The sequence below is a fragment of the Saimiri boliviensis genome, chromosome 13 (assembly GCF_048565385.1).
Source record: "Saimiri boliviensis isolate mSaiBol1 chromosome 13, mSaiBol1.pri, whole genome shotgun sequence".
In the NCBI taxonomy this organism is placed as follows: domain Eukaryota; kingdom Metazoa; phylum Chordata; class Mammalia; order Primates; family Cebidae; genus Saimiri; species Saimiri boliviensis.
Genome location: NC_133461.1, coordinates 100,570,224 through 100,590,351, shown reverse-complemented (window position 1 = coordinate 100,590,351; position 20,128 = coordinate 100,570,224). Strand labels below are relative to the sequence as shown.

The 20,128-nt window shown below is 42.2% G+C and overlaps 1 protein-coding gene and 1 non-coding gene across 3 annotated transcripts in view; both read right to left on the bottom strand.

The window, feature by feature from the left end:
- Positions 1–20,128, bottom strand: part of DOCK5 (dedicator of cytokinesis 5) — a 224,933-nt gene that overhangs the window by 96,952 nt on the left and 107,853 nt on the right. For both annotated transcript variants that reach the window (XM_074384078.1, XM_074384079.1), the window contains 6 exons: positions 17,925–18,082; positions 16,351–16,432; positions 14,533–14,662; positions 12,695–12,767; positions 8,065–8,207; positions 4,127–4,252 (listed from right to left, as the gene is read on the bottom strand). In XM_074384078.1, coding sequence (XP_074240179.1) covers positions 4,127–4,252; positions 8,065–8,207; positions 12,695–12,767; positions 14,533–14,662; positions 16,351–16,432; positions 17,925–18,082 — 712 coding nt within the window. The remainder of the gene's footprint in view (positions 1–4,126; positions 4,253–8,064; positions 8,208–12,694; positions 12,768–14,532; positions 14,663–16,350; positions 16,433–17,924; positions 18,083–20,128) is intronic.
- Positions 7,116–7,231, bottom strand: LOC120360638 (U5 spliceosomal RNA). The gene has a single exon (XR_005577088.1). It is a non-coding gene; the product is annotated as a U5 spliceosomal RNA (small nuclear RNA).

Below are 20,128 nucleotides of genomic sequence, written 5' to 3'. Positions count from 1 at the left end.
CAGAGGCAGGAGGATTGCTTAATCCTGAAATCAGCCTGGGCAACATAAGGAAACTTGGTCTCTACAAAACTAATTCATTTAATTAGCCAGGTGTGGTGACTCATGCCTGTAGTCCCAGCTACTTGGGAGGCTGAGGTGGGAGGACTGCTTGAACCTAGGAGACTGAGGCTTGCAGTGAGCTATGATCATACAACTGTACTACAGCCTAAGTGACAGAGCAATATCTTGTCTCAAAAAAAAAAAGAGAGGGGAGTCCTGAGGCAAGAAATAGCTGGCTATATGGCCCTAGAATTCATAAAGAGGTCTTGGTGTTGAAGCTCCAGATTTGCAGGTGATGGGTAGATGTAAGCCAAATGAGTGGATGATACCTCTAGGGAGAAAATACAGCTGAGAAAGAAAGAGGGCTGTTATGGGCTGAACTGTGGCCTCCCCAAATTCATATGTTGAAGCCATAACCCCTAGTAAAGCAGAATATGACCATATTTGGAGATAGAGCCTTTGAAAGAGGAATTAAGGTAAAATGAGGTCATACAGGTGGGTCCTAATCCAATATGACTAGTGTCATCATACAAAGAGATTAAGACACAGACATGCACAGAGGGACAACCAAGTGAAGACACAGGGAGAAGATGGCCATCTGCAAGCCAAGGAGAGAGGCCTCAGGAGAAGCCAACTCTGCTGTCACCTTGATCTTGAACTTCCAGTCTCCTGTCTTTTCTTGCGAGAAAATAAACGTTGTTGACACCACCCGGGTTTGTGGTGTTTGCTATGGCAGCCCAAGCACACTATCACAGGGTCTCAGGACCAAATTCAAGGAACTTCAACATTTAGAGGTCAAGCAGAATATGAGAAGGTGGCTAAAGGGTCCTTGCAGAGGCCCCAAGGGAAATGGAGACACAGAGGAAAGTGAGGGGGTCACCAATGAGAAGGGAAGGAAATATTCTGACAATGTCAGATGCTGCTGAGAGGTCAGAGCCGATCACTAGGCTGGAAAACGCCCATCAGACATAGTGATACCATGATCATGGGTGACTCTCACGAGAGCTACTCTGGAGAGGCGGGAGGCGGCCCGGCAGAGGTGAGAGCAGAGAACAGGGGACAGAATCACTCCTGTGATGCTGAGGACAGGGAGCTGGAGCTCCTTGCTAGAGGGCAAAGGGGGACAGGGAAGAGTTTAGGAGGCAACTGGAACCAGGTCCCAGGGTGATGGGACAACAGGAAGGAGTTCCGAGCCGAGGGAGTTGGGCCTGGACCCGAATTTCTCAGACCTGACTCACCACCAGATCACCTTGGGACCTCTGAATTGGTCTCTAGAAATCTGGGAATCTGCATGTTCAAGAAGATCCTGATTAGCTGATCCAAAGATTAGCACTGGGAACCATTGTTCTAGATGAATTTTTTTTTTCTTTTTTGAGACAAGTCTTACTTTGTTGCCCAGGCTGGAGTACAGTGGCACAATCTAAGCTCACTGCAAACTCTGCCTCCTAGGTTCAGGTGATCCTCCTGCTTCAGCCTCCCAAATAGCTGGGATTACAGGTGCCTGCCATCAAATCTGGCTAATTTTTTCTTTTCTTTTCTTTTCTTTTTTTTTTTTGAGACGGAGTTGCGCTCTTGTTACCCAGGCTGGAGTGCAATGGCACGATCTCGGCTCACTGCAACCTCCACCTCCTGGGTTCAGGCAATTCTCCTGCCTCAGCCTCCCAAGTAGCTGGGACTACAGGCATGCGCCACCATGCCCAGCTAATTTTTGTATTTTTAGTAGAGACGGGGTTTCACCATGTTGACCAGAATAGTCTCGATCTCTTGACCTCATGATCCACCCACCTTGACCTCCCAAAGTGCTGGGATTACAGGCGTGAGCCACCACACCTGGGTTCTTTATTTTTTTTTGAGACAGAGTCTCGCTCTGTCTCCAGGTGCCAGGCTGGAGTGCAGCAGTGCAATCTCGGCTCACTGTAACCTCCGCCTAATGGGTTCAAGCAATTCTCCTGCCTCAGCCTCCCAAGTACCTAGGACTACAGGTGCACCCCACCACACCCAGTTAGTTTTTGTATTTTAGAAGACACGAAGTTTCACTATGCTGGCCATCTCGATCCGCCTGTCTCGATCCGCCTGTCTCGGCCTCCCAAAGTGCTGGGATTATAGATGTATGCCACCTTGCCTGGCCATATTCTAGATGAATTTTAAAACCTAATTTGCCCTTGGCCTTCTATAAACCAATCCTATTGACTAAAAACAAAACAAACAAAAAACCTTAATATTCTTTTAGAAACCAGATTTCAGAGGCACACTCACCTTACTTAAAGGCCTCAAGAGAAGCCAACCCTGTTGTCACCGTGATCAAAGAATAAACTTTCTCTACTTAATTTTTTTAGATTCATGTCTTGTAGCAGTGAAACCACCTTCAGGTAGAGAATATTACTAAAAGTTTTTTTTCACCCTTAACAATAAGAAGATAAAACATTTTCCCAGAATGTTGATGACTGCGTATCAGGGTGAAATAGCTAAGTAATGGTCAAAATGAGCAAAAAACTTTCTTCTTCTATAAGAAAAAGAAAAAAGAGGCCAGGCGCGGTGGCTCAAGCCTGTAATCCCAAGAGGCCGAGGCGGGTGGATCACAAGGTCAAGAGATTGAGACCATCCTGGTCAACATGGTGAAACCCCGTCTCTACTAAAAATACAAAAAATTAGCTGGGCATGGTGGCGCGTGCCTGTAATCCCAGCTACTCAGGAGGCTGAGGCAGGAGAATTGCCTGAACCCGGGAGGCGGATGTTGTGGTGAGTCGAGATCGCGCCATTGCACTCCAGCCTGGGTAACAAGAGCGAAATTCCGTCTCAAAAAAAAGAAAAAGAAAAAAGAGTAATCTCCATTTTAAAACTTTTTTACTCATTCATTCCGCAAATATTCATTTAAAACCTACTACATGCAACAATGTGGGTGGCTGCAAGTTATCAGTGCCCCTTAATTTCTCAAAGGAAAAACAAGATCTTGTATTACTTAAAAATAACCTCATTTCTTTCTTTCTTTCTTTCTTTCTTTTTTGAGACAGTGTTGCTCTGCCATCCAGGCTGGAGTGCAGTGGCGCAATCATAGCTCACTGCAACCTCTGCCTCCTGGGTTCAAGCGGTTCTCATGCCTCAGCCTCCTGAGTAGCTGGGATTACAGGTGCCCGCCACCACACCCAGCTAATTTTTGTATTTTTAATAGAGACAGGGTCACCAAGCTGGCCAGGATGGTCTTGAAGTCTTGACCTCAAGTGATATGCCTCCCTTGCCCTCCCAAAGAGCTGGAATTACAGGTATGAGTCATCGTGCCTGGCCTAAAATAACCTAAATTTCTGTGCAGTAGATAAGTTGGTTTTCTAGAATTTTTCTAACACGGCATGGTTGTTTTTCTAGAATTCCTATTAATAGCAATTAGGTTATGGCAATATGTATAAAGTTCCTTGAGAGATTTATTCTTTTCTTGGTATGGAGATTAAAATTAAATGGGTGAAGTCAGTGAATTCAAGAGAACACACACATATGCAGATCACCAGAAAGAAGATGAAACAGCAAAAAGCTGACATTCTCATCACGACAATAAAGGGAGAGCCAGAGAGCTTTTGGAACTTCAGAGAATGGTGAGAGCAAGACACCCGCATGCTGGGAACATCATAACGAGAAAAGGGACACACAAGTGAGGCCAATTAGTCTCCTGAACAGAGCAGGCTGTGCTATTTCAGAGTCTGTGTAAAAGAGAGAGTAAGAAAATCTGAGTTATGCTTAAAAGCATTATAGGCTGGGTGTAGTGGTTCACGCCTGAAATCCAAGCACTTTGGGAGGCGAGGCAGGCGGACCACAAGGTCAAGAGATTGAGACCAGCCTGGCAACATGGTAAAAATACTCCTGTCTCTACTAAAAATACAAAAAAAATTAGCCAGGTGTAGTGGTGGGTGCCTGTAATCCCAGCTACTCAGGAGGCTGAGGCAGAGAGAACTGCCTGAAACTAGGAGCTGGAGGTTACAGTGAGCCGAGAGCATGCCACTGCACTCCAGCCTGGGCAACAGAGCAAGGCTCCAGAAAAGAAAAGAAGTAATGGCTGTACAGGAGGAAGCAAAACAGGTGAGTCATGCAAAGTGCTTACCTGGTAGTATGATTTCAGGAAAGCCCATCTTCCGGGCGATTGCTGTTGATCTATCAACCAAATGTGAAAAATTCTTCTGAACCTGTCTGAGGTCACCTGGCAATAGCTTCAAGGATACCCAAAGTCCTTTAAAGAAATAAAAGACAAACTTTTAGTTCTCTACATAATCTAAGTAACACATGCATAACTGGTGAAAAGAACATCTGAGTTGTAGAGTCACAACCAGCTACCTTACTATAAAGATGTAAATTCTCCCCCAGTTGACTTGTAATTTTAATCACACTTCCACAACAGGACCTTTTGAAAATATGACGGAGATGTGAACAGATGCTAAATTTAGGGGAAGAGATGATAAAGAAACCCCTACCAGATACCAGAATATACTGTAAAGCTACAATAATTTGTGATACTAGTGGTAAATATGATATATACATAAAACAATGAAATACTATAATACACAGCAATTTAATATATGGCAAAAGAGGCATAACAAATCATGAAAAAAATCCAATCATTACATGAGTATTCTGGGATTATTTTCTTGTTACTTAAGAAAATTTAATTTATCATCTTGTATTATCATTAAAATAAATTCCTAATAATGAATTAAACAGAAAAAAGAGGCAGAACATTAAAAGAAAAAAAGTACATAGTTATTAAAACTCTGAGAAGAAAAGAAGAAACCATTTTCCTTTCTTTCTTTCTTTTTTTTTTTTTTTCACTGAGAGTCTTACTCTGTTGCCCAGGCTGGAGTGTGGTGGCACCATCTCAGCTCAATGCAACCTCTGCCTACAGAGTTTAAGCAATTCTCATGCCTCAGCCTCCACAGTAGCTGGGATTGCAAGTGTGTGCCATCACACCAGCTAATTTTTGTATTTTTCTTTTTTTAGTAAAGATGGAGTTTCACCGTGTTGGCCAGGCTGGTCTCGAACTCCTAACCTCAAGCAATCTGCCTCCCTCAGCCTCCCAAAGTGTTGGGATTACAGGTGTGAGCCATCATACCCAGCCCTAATGATTTTTAAAAATCAGTTCACAACATACCAAGAGTACAGTAAGATAAACACTGGAACACAACAGAAATCCATGGCAAGTGATTTGGCATATCTATCTCTCCAGGTGTAGGCTTGTTCCCAGCATGTGACCCACAAATCCAAATTCCGGGAATTTTCTTGGGGAGATAGTCTCAAACATGGAAAAGACTTCATGTATAAATATAGTCAGAGGGCCGGGCGTGGTGGCTCATGCCTGTAATCCCAGAACTTTGGGAGGCCGAGGCGGGTGGATCACAAGGTCAAGAGATTGAGACCATCCTGGTCAACATGGTGAAACCCTGTCTCTACTGAAAATACAAAAAATTAGCTGGGCATGGTGACACGTGCCTGTAATCCCAGCTCCTCAGGAGGCTGAGGCAGGAGAATAGCCAGAATCCAGGAGGCGGAGGTTGCGGTGAGCTGAGATCACGCCATTGCACTCCAGCCTGGGTAACAAGAGCGAAACTCCGTCTCAAAAAAAAAAAAAAAAAAGATAGAGCAGAGTTTTTTATATTTGTAATGATGACAAATTAAGAAGCATGTAAGTGTTTATCTAGGAGAGTCCCTTTTCTTAAATCTAAACACTGGAATACTCTGCAGTCATAAAAATACTCATGAAGAACATAAAAACATTTGAAAAGTGCTTGTTTGGCATGAAGTATAGTACTTAGAAAAAAAGAAAGAAAAAAGAATGAAAAGTGCTTGTTTTGTTGTTAGGCAGCAAGAAGGGAAATGACTTTTCTTTTTCAGTTTTGTTAAATAAATTATCCATAGATGGTAATCTGTTTAGTATAAGTGTTTTCCACTGCAACTGAAGTAATACTTAGTTAAGAGCTCTAAAAAACATAAATAGGGTGCGTGCTGTGGCTCACACCTGTAATCTCAGCACTTTGGGAGGCTGAGGCAAGCATATCACTTCAGGTCAGGAGTTTGAGACCAGCCTGGCTAACATACTAAAACCCTGTCTCTGCTGAAAATACAAAAATTAGCCAGGTGTGGTGGCAGGCGCCTGCAATCCCAGCTACTTGGGAGGCTGAGGTAGACGAATCACTTGAGCCCAGGAGGTGGAGGTTACAGTGAGCCAGGATTGAGACACTGCACTCCAGCCTAGGAGACAGAGTGAGACTCCATCTCAAAAAAATAAAAAATTTTTAAAAAATTTAGTTACTTGTTTTCAGATTATTTATTGATTCCTTGCTTGCCTTTCCTACACAGGATAATTTCAAATACATCAGAAACTAAATATAATGAAAATCATGTGTTTTCTGATTGCTTCCATTTTGGAAGACAGTAATAGGGTAGTGAAAAAAAAGTCATTGAGTCTCTATGTATTTTTGATACATACAGGCTGATTCAGTCTCTACTTATTTTTGATACAGGAGTTAAGAAATTATTTAGGCAGATAGTGAGGGTAAAGAAATCCTCAGTAAGGTTTTCCTTTTTAATGAAAAGCAGCCCCTGAATAATTTTCTTTTCCTGCAAAATCAGGCTGCAGACACAGACAAGCAAGCTGGAAGTCTGCATGGGTAAATGCCAGCCAATAGGAAAAGGCTACCTGGAGCTAGACATGTCCAATATGGAGGCTCCATTTTCCCTTCTCTTTGCCAGCCAAGTGTGCAGTAAGAAGCACATAACATGGCGCCAGCCAGATGGAAAGCCCATTTCTGTAAGATTAGGGTGCGGTGACCAGCCTTCCTTGCGTGCTGTATACATGTCATACCTGGTCCAACCAATCTGTGGGCCCTACATAAATCAGACACACCTTCTCAAGCCTGCCTATAAAATCCAAAAGCCCCTATCTCTCATGAGAGAGAGAGAACTGTTCTCCTTTCTCTTTCTTTTGCCTATTAAACCTCCACTCCTAAACTCACTCTGTGTGTCCGCGTCCTTCATTTTATTGGCGTAAGACAACAAACCCCAGAAAGCAACACTGCTTAATTTTTTAAAACTAATTTTATAACCTCTGCAAACACAAGGCCTTAAAAAACTGGTTAAAGCTCAGAGTGGTTCCTCTCCACGGAAATCTTCAGTAGAAGGTGAAAGATTTATAAAATATTAAGGAAAATCAAAGTATTCAATCTTAGACGTTATACAAATATGGCCACCATCTTGGTATTTGAATCTTAAAACTGTTTTGATTCAAAATGCAATTTCAATAAGCAGAACTTCTCTTGGTTAAAACACTCCATCAATAGAACATGTTAAGGAGGTGCTAAAAACTATAATTTTTGCATTATTCTATATTAATACATATTCATTTACATTACTTTGGTTTCCTTCCCTCGATTTTAAAAAATGTGATGGGATCAGACTAGAGTATAATTATTAACTAGGGTCAGCATTGGGAATGAAGATTAGACAAAAATGTGGAGGCCAGAAGTGGTGGCTCATGCCTATAATTCCAGGCATTTGGGAGGCCAGGATGGGAGGATCACTTGAGGCCAGAAGTTGAGAAGAGCCTGGGCAATATAGTGAGACCCCATCTCTACCGAAAAAATTAAAAATTAGCTAAGCATGGTGGTGCATGCCTGTAGTCCCAGCTACTTGGGAGGCTGAGGTAGGAGGACTGCTTGAACCCAGGAAGTGGAGGCTGCTGTGAGCCAAGATCATGCAATTGTACTCCAGCCTGGGTGACAGCATGAGACCATCTCAAAAAGAAAAGACTCATGGGATAAAACTTTGTTCCACAGAATTTATAAAATACAACTGTGATCAAAGTCACTGCTGGGTGCATCTCAAGTCAGTTCAGTATTTAAAGCCTGTGGTAGGAAGCTGAGGAGGATGGTCCCCAGCGGAGGCTGTTTCATATCGAAGAAAGATAATAAAGGGCAGGAGTCCAAAGACCCAGCTGTGAATGTCCCCCACCCTCAGCAGAGTCCCTCCCAGCTCCGGCACTGGACTGTATACCTTGCCCTTTGTGATTCACTTCCTTTGCTGCAATCACTTTATTCAAGACTGAAGTGAGTGGCTCATTCTCCCCAATCACGTGTGATGTTATCAAGGGCGACATGATGATCTGCCTCTGGCGGATGTAGGTTTCCATCGCAATTCTTGGGAAAGAGAAATAAGAGGTAAGGTGGGAGGGGAAGAAAGGAAGTCTCTGCAGCACAACCTCAGATAATGGTGAGTCGTATGAGAATGATTTGGAAATATCAACACTAACTACACCTATCTTGCTATCCTTCCTTTATTTTTCCATTGACGGGCTATCTTAAATACTAAATTCACCTCGGAAATGACAGAGAGAGAAAAAAAAAACCAAGACTACACAAAACTGGTGATCAAAGGTTAACAACTAAAATCAGAGGCAATGCTCCAGGCTTTTTCAGAAGCAGAAGAGGCTGCTGCAATAGAATTAAAGACAGACCACCCATAGAAAGGGCAGGAGCCCTGGCCTCCAGGTCTACTTCTACTTGAGTGAGCTCTGCAAGAATCGCCCTTTGGGCCTCAGTTTCTTCACCTGTAAGAGATGGGCTGAGATCGCCTGCCTGTTAAGGCTCCTGTCTAGTGTCAGCCCCTCCATGTACGAGCGCAGTGTGTACGCCTGGTGTGTGGTAGAGGTTCTCAGGTTTCCATGTGATGACAAGCTAGATCTTGGCATGGGTGCTGCCAAACAACCTCTACTTGAGGAATCCTATCAGACTGCGGCTCGTAAAGGGTGATCAAAGCAGCAAACACAGCCCCATTCTACTGAGGGCAGAAGCACTATCAGCAACTGCACATCAGCCTGGTGAAGGACAACAGTCTCCTGACTTCTCTCTCCACTGTATGTAGGCCAATTTTCTCTGCAGGGTTCCCTGTACCCTGACAATAAGACACACTGCCATATGTGACTGGCAAATGGGATTTCCTAGTCTTGAGTTCCTGTTTTTTACACATGACTTTTGATAAACGGACTTGCAGGATACACATACAAAACTCTCCTACTGGAAAACACTGTAAAGTTTTTGAAGTAGGTTATGGCAGAACTTGCCATAAATCTTAGGCATTCACTGCCAGAGGCTGCAGTCTGCACAGTCAATACTTCATTGTGGCTGTTGGCTGCACAGTGAGCGGTAATAACATTAGAGTGGGGGTTCGTCAGGGACTCAAAGTGCAGATTATATGGTGAGGACAATCTCAGGACTAAGTACTGGGATATAGTTGCTGGAGGAAAGCTGGTTCAGAAATTAAACAGGAAGCACATCACCACCAGCAAATATACACATGACTGTTTCGGACACCTTTCAAATCCATGAATGCAACTCCTTTTACCTACATATACACATACATATAATCTTAAATGCAAACGTAACACATTTATAGTACTATTATATATATGTGGTACAACATTTATATTATTATATTTATTTATGTTTATTCAATATACAGTCATATGCCTAACAATGTTTCAGTTAATGACAGACTGCATAAATGGCTAGGTCCCATAAGACTATAACGGAGCTGGTCAGGCACAGTAGCTGACACCTGTAATCCCAGCACTTTGGGAGGTCGAGGCAAGTGGATCACCTGAGATCAGGAGTTCGACACCAGCCTGACCAACATGGTGAAACCCTGTCTCTATTAAAAATACAAAAATTAGACAGATGTGGTGGCGCGTGCCTGTAATCTCAGCTACTCAGGAGGCTGAGGCAGAGAATCGCTTGAACCCGGGAGGCGAGGTTGCAGTGGGCAGAGATCACGCCACAGCACTCCAGCCTGGACAACAAGAGAGAAATCCCATATCAAAATAAAAGGATTATAATGGAGGTGAAACATTCCTATTGCCTAGTGATGTTACAGTTGTTTTAACATCTCAGCACAACTCACTATCTTTTCTATGTTTAAATATGTTTGAAGACACAAATACCATTGTGTTACAATTGCCTGCAGTATTCAGTACAGTAGCATGCTGGACAGGTTTATAGTCTAGGAGCAAAAGGCTATACCATACAGCCTAGGTGTGTAGCAGCCCATCCATTCCGGGTTTGTCTAAGTGTACTCTATGATGTTTACACAGTGACAAGACGGCCTAGTGACATGTTTCTCAGAATGTATTCCTGCCATTAAGTGATGCATGACTGTACTTTATGTAACGTATTATATTTAATATATTTATAAATTTAATTATATTAACTTTGTGTTAAATTTAACATATTTATTAAATATACTTATTTAAACATATTTATATATTATACAATACATATTTATATAGGTGTGTGCATACAGTGTTTTATATTATACACAAAACAAAACGAGCAGCATTCATGGAGATGAAAGTCATCACATATTTAATATTAGCACTGTGCTACAGAAAACATTTGTCTCATTTTGGAAGGTCAATATATAGGTGGTAGCACACATGGTAAGTGCATTTTATTCTCTAAATTATTTTACCTATTTTTACTTCATATTTTATTTTATCTGAGGCAGGGTATGGCTCTGTCACCCAGGATGGAGTGCAAAGGCCATATTTTAAAAATAATCCATAGCAGCCTCTGGATTAAAGAGAGAAGTACTAGTTAGCGTGAGCTATCCACACTATTATGCTTAGAAACTGGTCCAAAGGTATAGATTTCACATTGAAAGAGTAATATTTTTATGTTTTATATATTACACATAATACTTTGTATAAAAATAGACAACAGGAAAACAGAAACAGGAGCAAAATCACCAAGAGTTACACCAACAGAAATAACCACTGTTAATCATGGAGTATATTTTTTGAAATATCTAAATTTAAAGGCTGTTAATGCATTGTTACAATTTATATTCCTGTAAGTAATGTATGTCTCCTTATATCTAACCAAATACTAAAACTTGATCAAGATCAAAACTAAACCTTGATGTTTCAATTTGCATTTCACTCATCCTCAATAAATGTACAGCACCATTTCTGTGTGTGTGTGTGTGTGTGTGTGTGTGTGTGTGTGTGTGTGTGTGTGTTTGTATTCCCCTTTAGGTCCCTATTGATTTCTATTAATTCTCCACATATTACAACTACTCATCCTTTCTCATACACATTGCAAAGATTGCACTGATTTTTTTCTATGTATAAGTTCTTTACAATTTTTGGATGGTTAAACCTATCAATTTTTCTTTTCTGGTTGAATCTTGAAAATGGCCTCCCTCCCATTACCGGCATATAAAACTTCTATTTTCTTGTTAATATTTTAAGATTCTAGCTCTTACAGTTATATGTTTAATCATCCAAAATTTAGATTGGCATTAAGTTATGAGACTGGAATTTAACTTAGGGATCTTAAATAGGTAGCTAATGTTCTTCAAACACTTTTTTTTTTTTTGAGACGGAGTTTCACTCGTTACCCAGGCTGGAGTGCAATGGCGCAATCTCAGCTCACCGCAACCTCTGCCTCCTGGGTTCAAGCAATTCTCCTGCCTCAGCCTCCTGAGTAGCTGAGATTACAGGCACACACCACCATGCCCAGCTAATTTTTTGTACTTTTAGTAGAGACAGGGTTTCACCATGTTGACCAGGATGGTCTCGATCTCTTGACCTCGTGATCCACCCGCCTCAGCCTCCCAAAGTGCTGGGATTACAGGCGTGGGCCACTGCGCGCGGCACTTTTTTTTTTTGGCATAAGGTATCTCTCTCCACTAATTTGTGATATCATTTGTAAAAAATGATATATTAACTCAAATACATGATTCTGGCCTGTTTCTGGAGTTCTCAGTTTGTTCTACTTGTCTGCTGTGGCAGCTGCAAGTGAGCGGAGTTGACGCCCTCTGACTAGCACGATGGCCCCTGGTGAGAGCTGGTCCCGGCAGTGCTCTCGGCCTTTGCTAGGCATTTACCGCCTGTGCAGGTGCTGGAACAGGTCACGACATTCACATCTGCACTTCTTCAGAGTGACAAGTCTTGCTCCCAATAGCTACCCAGTGGCCTACCCATGGGTCCAGCTCCTGCAGCTCACTATGGAGAGCCTCAGTAAAGCTCTGCAGGGATCCCTTCACACACTCCCTGGCTGGCTTTCCCCCGACATGCAGGAACACTGGCCCATGGGTGGGTCAGCCCCTCACTCTCTCATTTCCTCAGTCCTTGCTACAGACAGTGTGGCCCTCAGACCAGCTGCATCCACATCACCTGGGAGCTTGTCAGAGGCAGAATTCCCCTGAAGCCTAACAAGCTCCCCCAATTCACATACATGACACAGTCTGAGAAGCCCTGTGCTACCCCACGTGATTCCAAGTATTCCACGGTGCCTGTTTCATGCAATCGACTCCACAGACACTTCAGCATTTCTGATGCAAAGACAGTACCACTCTCCGCATTCCAGGGCAGACGGATATTTGCCCTTTTCATATTCCTTTGGTCCTCTCTATAGAATCAGGAAAGCTCAGTTTACCCTCTTCCATGGGAGTCCAACATCAAGGACTTTGAATAAAGTCTTCTGTCCAGCTCCTATCTGACAATCTTTCAGCTTGGAATAGTTCCTTCTCTCAGAAAATGGTTTCTAGCACCTGTTTCTGTGTTAACACATGACTGAATGGCTAATCCAGGTCTCAAGTCACCTGGGATACATGCCAAAGTACTTACTGCTGAAAGGGAATAAAATGCTGCTTTTCTTCATCATCCACCTTCCCATGTATGATATCAGTAATATCCATCACTAGGAAAAAGATAAACTTCATTAAAGAAACTAATTGCTTCATGCCTCAGTAAGTCACTATGGAAAAGGACAGTATAAGCGAACATAAAATGCTAGAGGAAGAAAGGTAACAAGCAGGGACTTTTTAAAAAAATTTCTTTACCAATGATGATTCCCAGTGTACCCAGCCCAGCAAAAGAGCAACTCATGAGATGCTGAGGGTCTGGGTTTTACTGGATCAATTTTGCAGACTACCCACTTTCAAACTCTACAAGATCAAGTTGCTAAATTCCTTTTTTTTTTTTTGAGATGGAGTCTTGCTCTTTTGCCCAGGTTGGAGTGCAGTGGCGTGATACTGGCTCACTGCAACCTCTATGTCCCCCGTTCAAGCAATTCTCCTGCCTCAGCCTCCCAAGAAGCCGGGACTACTACAGGTGCATGCCACCATGCTCAGCTAACTTTTGTATTTTTTGTAGTATAGACAGGGTTTCAACTGTGTTAGCCAGGCTGGTCTTAAACTCCTGACCTCAGGTGATCCACACGCCTCAGCCTCTCGAAGTGCTGGGATTACAAGCACGAGCCAAACAAACTTAGCCTGAGTTGCTAAGTTCCTGAGAAATTTAACAGCAGGTTACTTTTTAGTAAGTCTGGAACAAGGGTGCAGAAGCAGAATTACATTTCCTTGATCGTTTTCGATCTATGAGCAACCAAAATGTCAATGTAAGGCCCAAAATGCATTTCTTCAACTGAACAAATTATAGAGGCAGGTTCTGGGGTTTGATGTAAGCCAAGAAGCCTCTTGGAAAGAATTCAGAAACAAACACAATATTGTCTTGAAAGAGTAAATTTCCTAGACAGGCAAAACACTTCCCAGAGAGTATTTCATCCCCCTAAAACCACAGACTTCAGCAGATGGAGACAGGGAGGATTCTGACAGCCACAACTAAGGCTCTACTGTGTATAAGACACAGCGTTGGTCACTACAGGAGAAAGCAAAGACTGTGGGCCAGGTGAGGACACACAACCCATGCCAAAAAAACTGGCAGTGCCAGGCATCGCCTGATACTGAGGACGACAACGTGATTCATCTCTTACTATTTCTTCCTGCCCTTCTTCCTCCTTACCTCCCTCTCTCTATATTCAAAATTGTAGCAAAACACACATAACATAAAATTTACCATCTAGCCTATTGTAAAGTATACAGTTCAGTGGTATTAAAAGCATTCACATTGTTGTGCAAACATCTGCACCGTCCATCTCTAGAACCTTTTCATCTTCATCTTCCCAGATGGAAACTCCACACCCATTGAACACTAACTCCCATTCCCCATCTCCAGTCCATGGCACTCATTGTTCTGTGCTGTCTCTATGAATGTGACTACTCTAGGTGCCTCATGTAAGTGTGATAATACAATATTTGTCCTATTGTGTCTGGCTTATTTACTTAGCGTAAAGTCCTTTAGGTTCATCCACCCTGTATGTAGCATGTGTCAGAACTCCCTTCCTGTTTAAGGTGAGTATTATTCCATTGTACATACACACCACATTTTCTTTGCCCATTTATGCATTGATGGACACCTGGGTTACTTCCACCTTTTCCCTATTTGTGAATAAGACTGCTACAAACTTGGATGTACAAATATCTCCTCCAGACCTTGCTTTTGATTCTTTTGAAGTGGGGCTGCTGGATCATTTGCTAGTTCCACGTTTCATTTTTTGAGCAATCGCCATACTGGTCTCCACAGGGCTGCACTATTTCACATTTGTCTCTAGGTCTCTCTCATACCTGCCACTCCAAAAGGTCTTCGGAGTCCGCAGGTGTGCTTCTTGCCTTCCTTCAGCTCCATGTGGCCAACGCGGACAATCTGGCACACGAGGCTGACACGGGGCCGGATGAGGTCCATGCTGCTGAGGTCCTAAAGGGGCAGAGAAAGTGCAAGAGGAGGTGCGGGTGGGCCACTCTGTCACCCGCGTCTCTCTTATCTTTACCCTCTGCAACGAAATACTGTTCAGACCTTATTTCTCAATGCCGAAATACCAGAAAGACTCTTTTCTTCCCCATCTCCCTCCAAGAGCTATTATGGCTTCAGAGAACATGACTTTGTGCTTGTAAACAAGGGACTTTTTGTTCCCCAGTTACTACTCCAAATTTACAAATTAGATCAAGTCCATTGGAAGTCTCTAGATCATGAGGTTAAGGAGGGTACTGAAAAACCAGGGCCCTCATCATCGTGACTGCACATCCTTCCTGGACGAATCTCAGCATAAGATGCACTTCAGCTTCAAATGAAATAAAAACCTGTGTGACACTGACATTTACTGGTATCCGCACACGTCTGTGACATTTCATTTCCTCTTCAAAACAAGCCCGTGAGGCAACTATAAGACAGGCACTGCTTTATGGGATTATTCACCTGATTTATAAGAGGTCTCCATCGAAAGCTTATCCATGTACACAGAATCCTGACAGATGTGTCGATGAAATATCCATTTCTCTTGTAGCTAGGGCTCTACATTTGTTTGCATCACTTTTTTTTTTCTTTTTATACAGACAAGGTCTCCCTATGTTATCCAGGCTGGCCTTCAACGTCTGGGTTCAAGGGATCCACCCACTGTGGCCTCCCAAAGTGCTGGCATTAGACATGAGCCACAGTGCCCGGCCATTACTTGTATTCTTAAGGATGAGTGAGTAAACCCAGGAATGAGCTGATATCTTTCATTCAACTCAGCTTCAGAAAAAAATTAATCACATCTCAAATTGGTTATATGAAACAGTTGCCCGAGGCCTCTTTACTGAAGCAAGAATCACTTTTAAAATACTCATTCCAAATCCAGCCCCTGTCATGTAGTTAACTCAGGTCTCCAAGATAGGAATATACATCAATGATAACATCCACCCTGCATTTCTGCTCTAGGTTCTGCAAGGCTTCTGTGAATAGAAAAATAAAGACTCCAGGCGAATGGTTACACTATAATTGTGGCATATTCATAGAGCAGTCTCCCCTTATCTGTGATGAATATGTTCTGAATATATTCCCCCAGTGGATACCGGAAACCAAAGACAGGGCCAAACCCTATTATGTGCTGTTTTTTCCTATACATACATGATTATAAAGGTTTATCTTTTCACTTAAAGGAAGCACTTGGTGCTTGTCTTTGGCATATCCGAACTGCCAGCATCAATCCTCTTGTACTTTACTTTAAGGTCATTTTTTCTTTTTGTACTTAGTTTGACCATGTTGCCCAGACTAGTCTCCAACTCCTGGGCTCAAGTGATCCTCCCACCTCAGCCCTCCAAAGAGCTAGGATTAAAGGCGTGAGCCCCTATGCCTGGATTGATTATTGTTTATTGTCTGTCTTACCCATCAGGACAAAAGCTGCTTTTTTTTCCTGATTTTTCATGGATGTGGCTCAAGTGTCTAAATCAGTGTGTGGCATCTAACAGGTGCTCAGTAAGTACATGTTAAATAAATGGGTGGATTATTCCTTCTAGGGGGATTGATGATTTTTTCATCTTTTCATTTTGTATGTTTTCCACATATTCATTATGTGAATCTGCTCATGCCATAAACAAAGAGAATGACTGAACAGAGGAAGGACTTACAGTAAACACTGCTTGGAGGTTATTGAGCTTCTCTATTTCCTTGGGCATCCCGTTACTGCCCCAACGAATCAGATAGTTCTCACTGGCAAAGGAAAAAAAAAAAATTACTCTTAATGAGAGGCTACCTGGGGCTGGAGGTGAGGCTGCCCTTAGTATAGACTTACAAGGGAAGGAGGAAGGGCCAGAAATGCTCAGTGAAATTCAACAGGCCAGTGTGAAGACAACTGAGTTAGGAACTCAGCCCACACAGATGACCACTGTTGGTATCCCAGCATTAGAGAAATGTCCTTGCTGTGGCTCAGGAAGGCACGCCCCATACAGGTACAGGACATGCCCTGCTCCCGATGGGCAAAGACACCGTAGAGCTTATGGGATGCTACTGTCTGGGTCGTCTTTCCATCTCAAAATCTTTGAATAAAAGTTTCAGCTTTGCTGAATTAGGAATTTAATTTTAGACTGGCATGGGGGGCTTATGCCTGTAAACCCAGCACTTTGGGAGGCTGAGGCAGGTGGATCACCTGAGGTCAGGAGTTCAAGATCAACCTGGCCAACATGGAGAAACCCTGTCTCTACTAAAAATACAAAAATTGGTTGGGTGTGGTGGCGGGTGCCTATAATCATAGCTACTCGGGAGGCTGAGGCAGGAGAATCGCCAACCCAGGAGGCAGAGTTTGCAGTGAGCCGAGATTGCGCCATTGCACTCCAGCTTGGGTAACAAGAGCGAAACTCTGTCTCAAAAAATAAAAAATAAATAAATAAGAATTTAATTTTGTAACAGTCATTCCAAATCTATCCCCTGTAAACCATATTATGACATTTAAAAATTATTTTTTGAAATAAATTGTCAGCAATTACTTTTAACTATCTTCTCAAAAATAAATTCTCCATTTTCTTAGCTGCTAGTAGTACTCCTCTAGGGCTGAACAATTCCCATTTCTTACAGTCTTTTAAAAAAATGTTTTTTTGAATAGACATTATTTTCTTAGAGCAGTTGTGGCTCTGCAGAAAAGTTGACCTGAAAATAGAGTCCCATAACATATTCTCTCCCCTCAAACACAACCTCCTTTGCTATCAACATTCCCTTGACCAGAGCGGTAACATTAGTTCAAACTGATGAAGCTGCATTGACTCATCATTTACCCGAAGTCCACAGTTTACATAAGGGTTCCCTCTTGGTGTTGCGCATTCTGTGCATTGAGTCAAATTCATAATGACACGCATCCACCACTATAGCGTCATACAGAATAGTGCCATTGCTCTACAAACCCTCTGTGCTCTGCCTGTTCATCCCTCTCTCACCCTCCCATGCAGCCGTTTGAATTCTTTGTATCTCCAAGTCCTGATGAGATTTATGTGATCTCTAAACCCCTGGGGGTAGACACACTGGCCACATTGTGCCAGTAGTGACATATGAAGGCTTCTTGGCCCAAAGGATTTTACATCCTACTACTTAGAAATCTTCCCTGCTTCCCTATTTTCTCTTCTCCAATCTGGTAAAGAGCTGCCCAGGTGGGAATCAGGGGAAGTCTGGGTATCTTTGTCAGGTCAACAGCTGGGATCTGGGTCTCTGCTACCTGATAAAAGTGGACTGGTCTGGGTCATAGAGGGCCATAAACAACTCTGCATCTTCCCCGATGTTGCAGACGAAGTTCTTGAAGTTCACATAGAGGCCGTAAGTGTGGATAGTACTGAAGATGGACTGGCCCCTCAAGTCAAGGTTCTGCAGGATTGACTGAAGAGGGAACAGAAAAAAACACCTTGGTTTCAGGAAACGGAAAATGTTGGCAAAAAAAAAAAAAAAAAATATATATATATATATATATATATATATATATATATAAATACATATATAATATATAAATATATAAAAAATAAAAATAAATAAATAATATATATATTGCCTGCAAATGGCACACAAAGGCTGGGCACAGTGGCTCATTCCTGTAATCCCAGTGCTCTTGGATGCCCAGGAGTTTGAGACCAGCCTGGGCAACACAGCAAGCCTCTGTCTCTACAAAAACTTAAAAAAATAATTAGCTGTGCCTGTAGCCCCAGCTAACTGGGAGCCCAGGAGGCTACAGTGAGTTAGCTATGATGGAGTCACTAAACTCCATCCTGGGCAACAAAGTGAGACCCTGTCTCAATCAATCCCTTGATTAATCAATAAATAACAAGGAAAAAAACACAGTCAAATAACACCTAAGAGGAAGTGTATTTGCTGAGAAAAAGTGCATGTAAGTAGACAAATGCAGTGAGCAAAATGTAACCATTATAATTTTAGTAATCACGACTGTCCTATTCAGGGCCTTGCACTCAAGCCATTCAGAAAACGCTGTCTAAAGCGGGTAATTCCAGAGATTTGGTAGCTCCCAGAAGTGCTTGTCTTATACAGTAGCTTCTGAATGAAGCTCAAAAGCAAAAACAAGATCTACTATCCTGGACACAGAAGTAACTCTCATTCAAAACAAACCATTCCACTGGAACGGCTTTACCTTCAGGCGTGGTTTGCCATTGAGGCCTGGATTCAGAACACAGATATTATTATGACCGTGCAAAAGAAGTAAACACCACAAACCAACAAACCCAAGAAACTGACACAAATCTTTTACTCATTAGAACAGAAAGACTGGGAGAAAAACACATACCAAAATGTCACTATGTCTGGGTATGAGAAATCAAAATATGAATAACAGGGTTTTTGCTGTTGTTGGTTTTTAAGAGGCACAGAGTCTTGCTTTGTTGCCCAGGCTGGAGTGCAGTGGTATGATCATAGTTCACTACAGCCTCAAATTTCTGGCTTCAAGCAATCCTCCTGCCTCAGCCTCCTGGGAAGCTAGGACTATAGTAATGCACCACCATGCCCAGCTAATTAAAAAAAAATTTTTTTTTTCTAATGGGATCTTGCTATGTTGCCCAGTTGGTCTTGAACTCCTGGCCTCAAATGATTCTCCCACCTCAGCCTCCCTAAGGGCTAGGATTATAGGCAAGCCCCATCATGCCTGGATTCTAATTTTTCTTTAATGTCCAATTATTACTTTTGAAGTCTTTCAAACACTTTATTTAAAAATATTATTTATTTTAGTCTGGGTACAGTGGACCACGCCTGTTATCCCAGAACTTCAGGAGGCCAAGGCGAGTGGACCACTTGAGGTCAGCAGTTCCAGAGCAGCCTGACCAATATTGTGAAACCCAGTCTCTACTTAAAATATAAAAATTAGCCAGGTGTGGTGGCAGGCGCCTGTAGTCCCAGCTACTTGGGAGGCTGAGGTAGGAGAACTGCTTGAACCCAGGAGGCGGAGGTTGTAGTAAGCTGATATCGTGCCACTGCACTCCAGCCTGGGTGTAGCAAGACTCCGTCTCAAAAATGAATATGTAAATAAAAAAAAAAATTATTTATTTTGGAAATTGCAATATATGCAATGAGTGCAAGAGATTACATATTTTAAAAAGTCTTCCTCCCACCCAGTTTTCCTTCCCAGTGGTATCCATTAATAATTATTTATTTCTTGTCTCTTATTTCAGAATTAGTCTATATATATGCAGGCATAGATTTATATACTTTTTTTAAACATTAATAATAGCATTTTATATACACCATTCTGCATCCTCATCTATTCACTTACTATGTATCTTTACAATCTTTCCATATCAGAACATACATGTACCTGCCTCATCCTTTCTGCTATGCTTCCCTTTAAAAATGAGGACAAAACTCCAGAAGTAGTTTTCTTGTCAATGATTCTGCCGTCTTTCATTAAAACCCAATGCAAAAATGGGG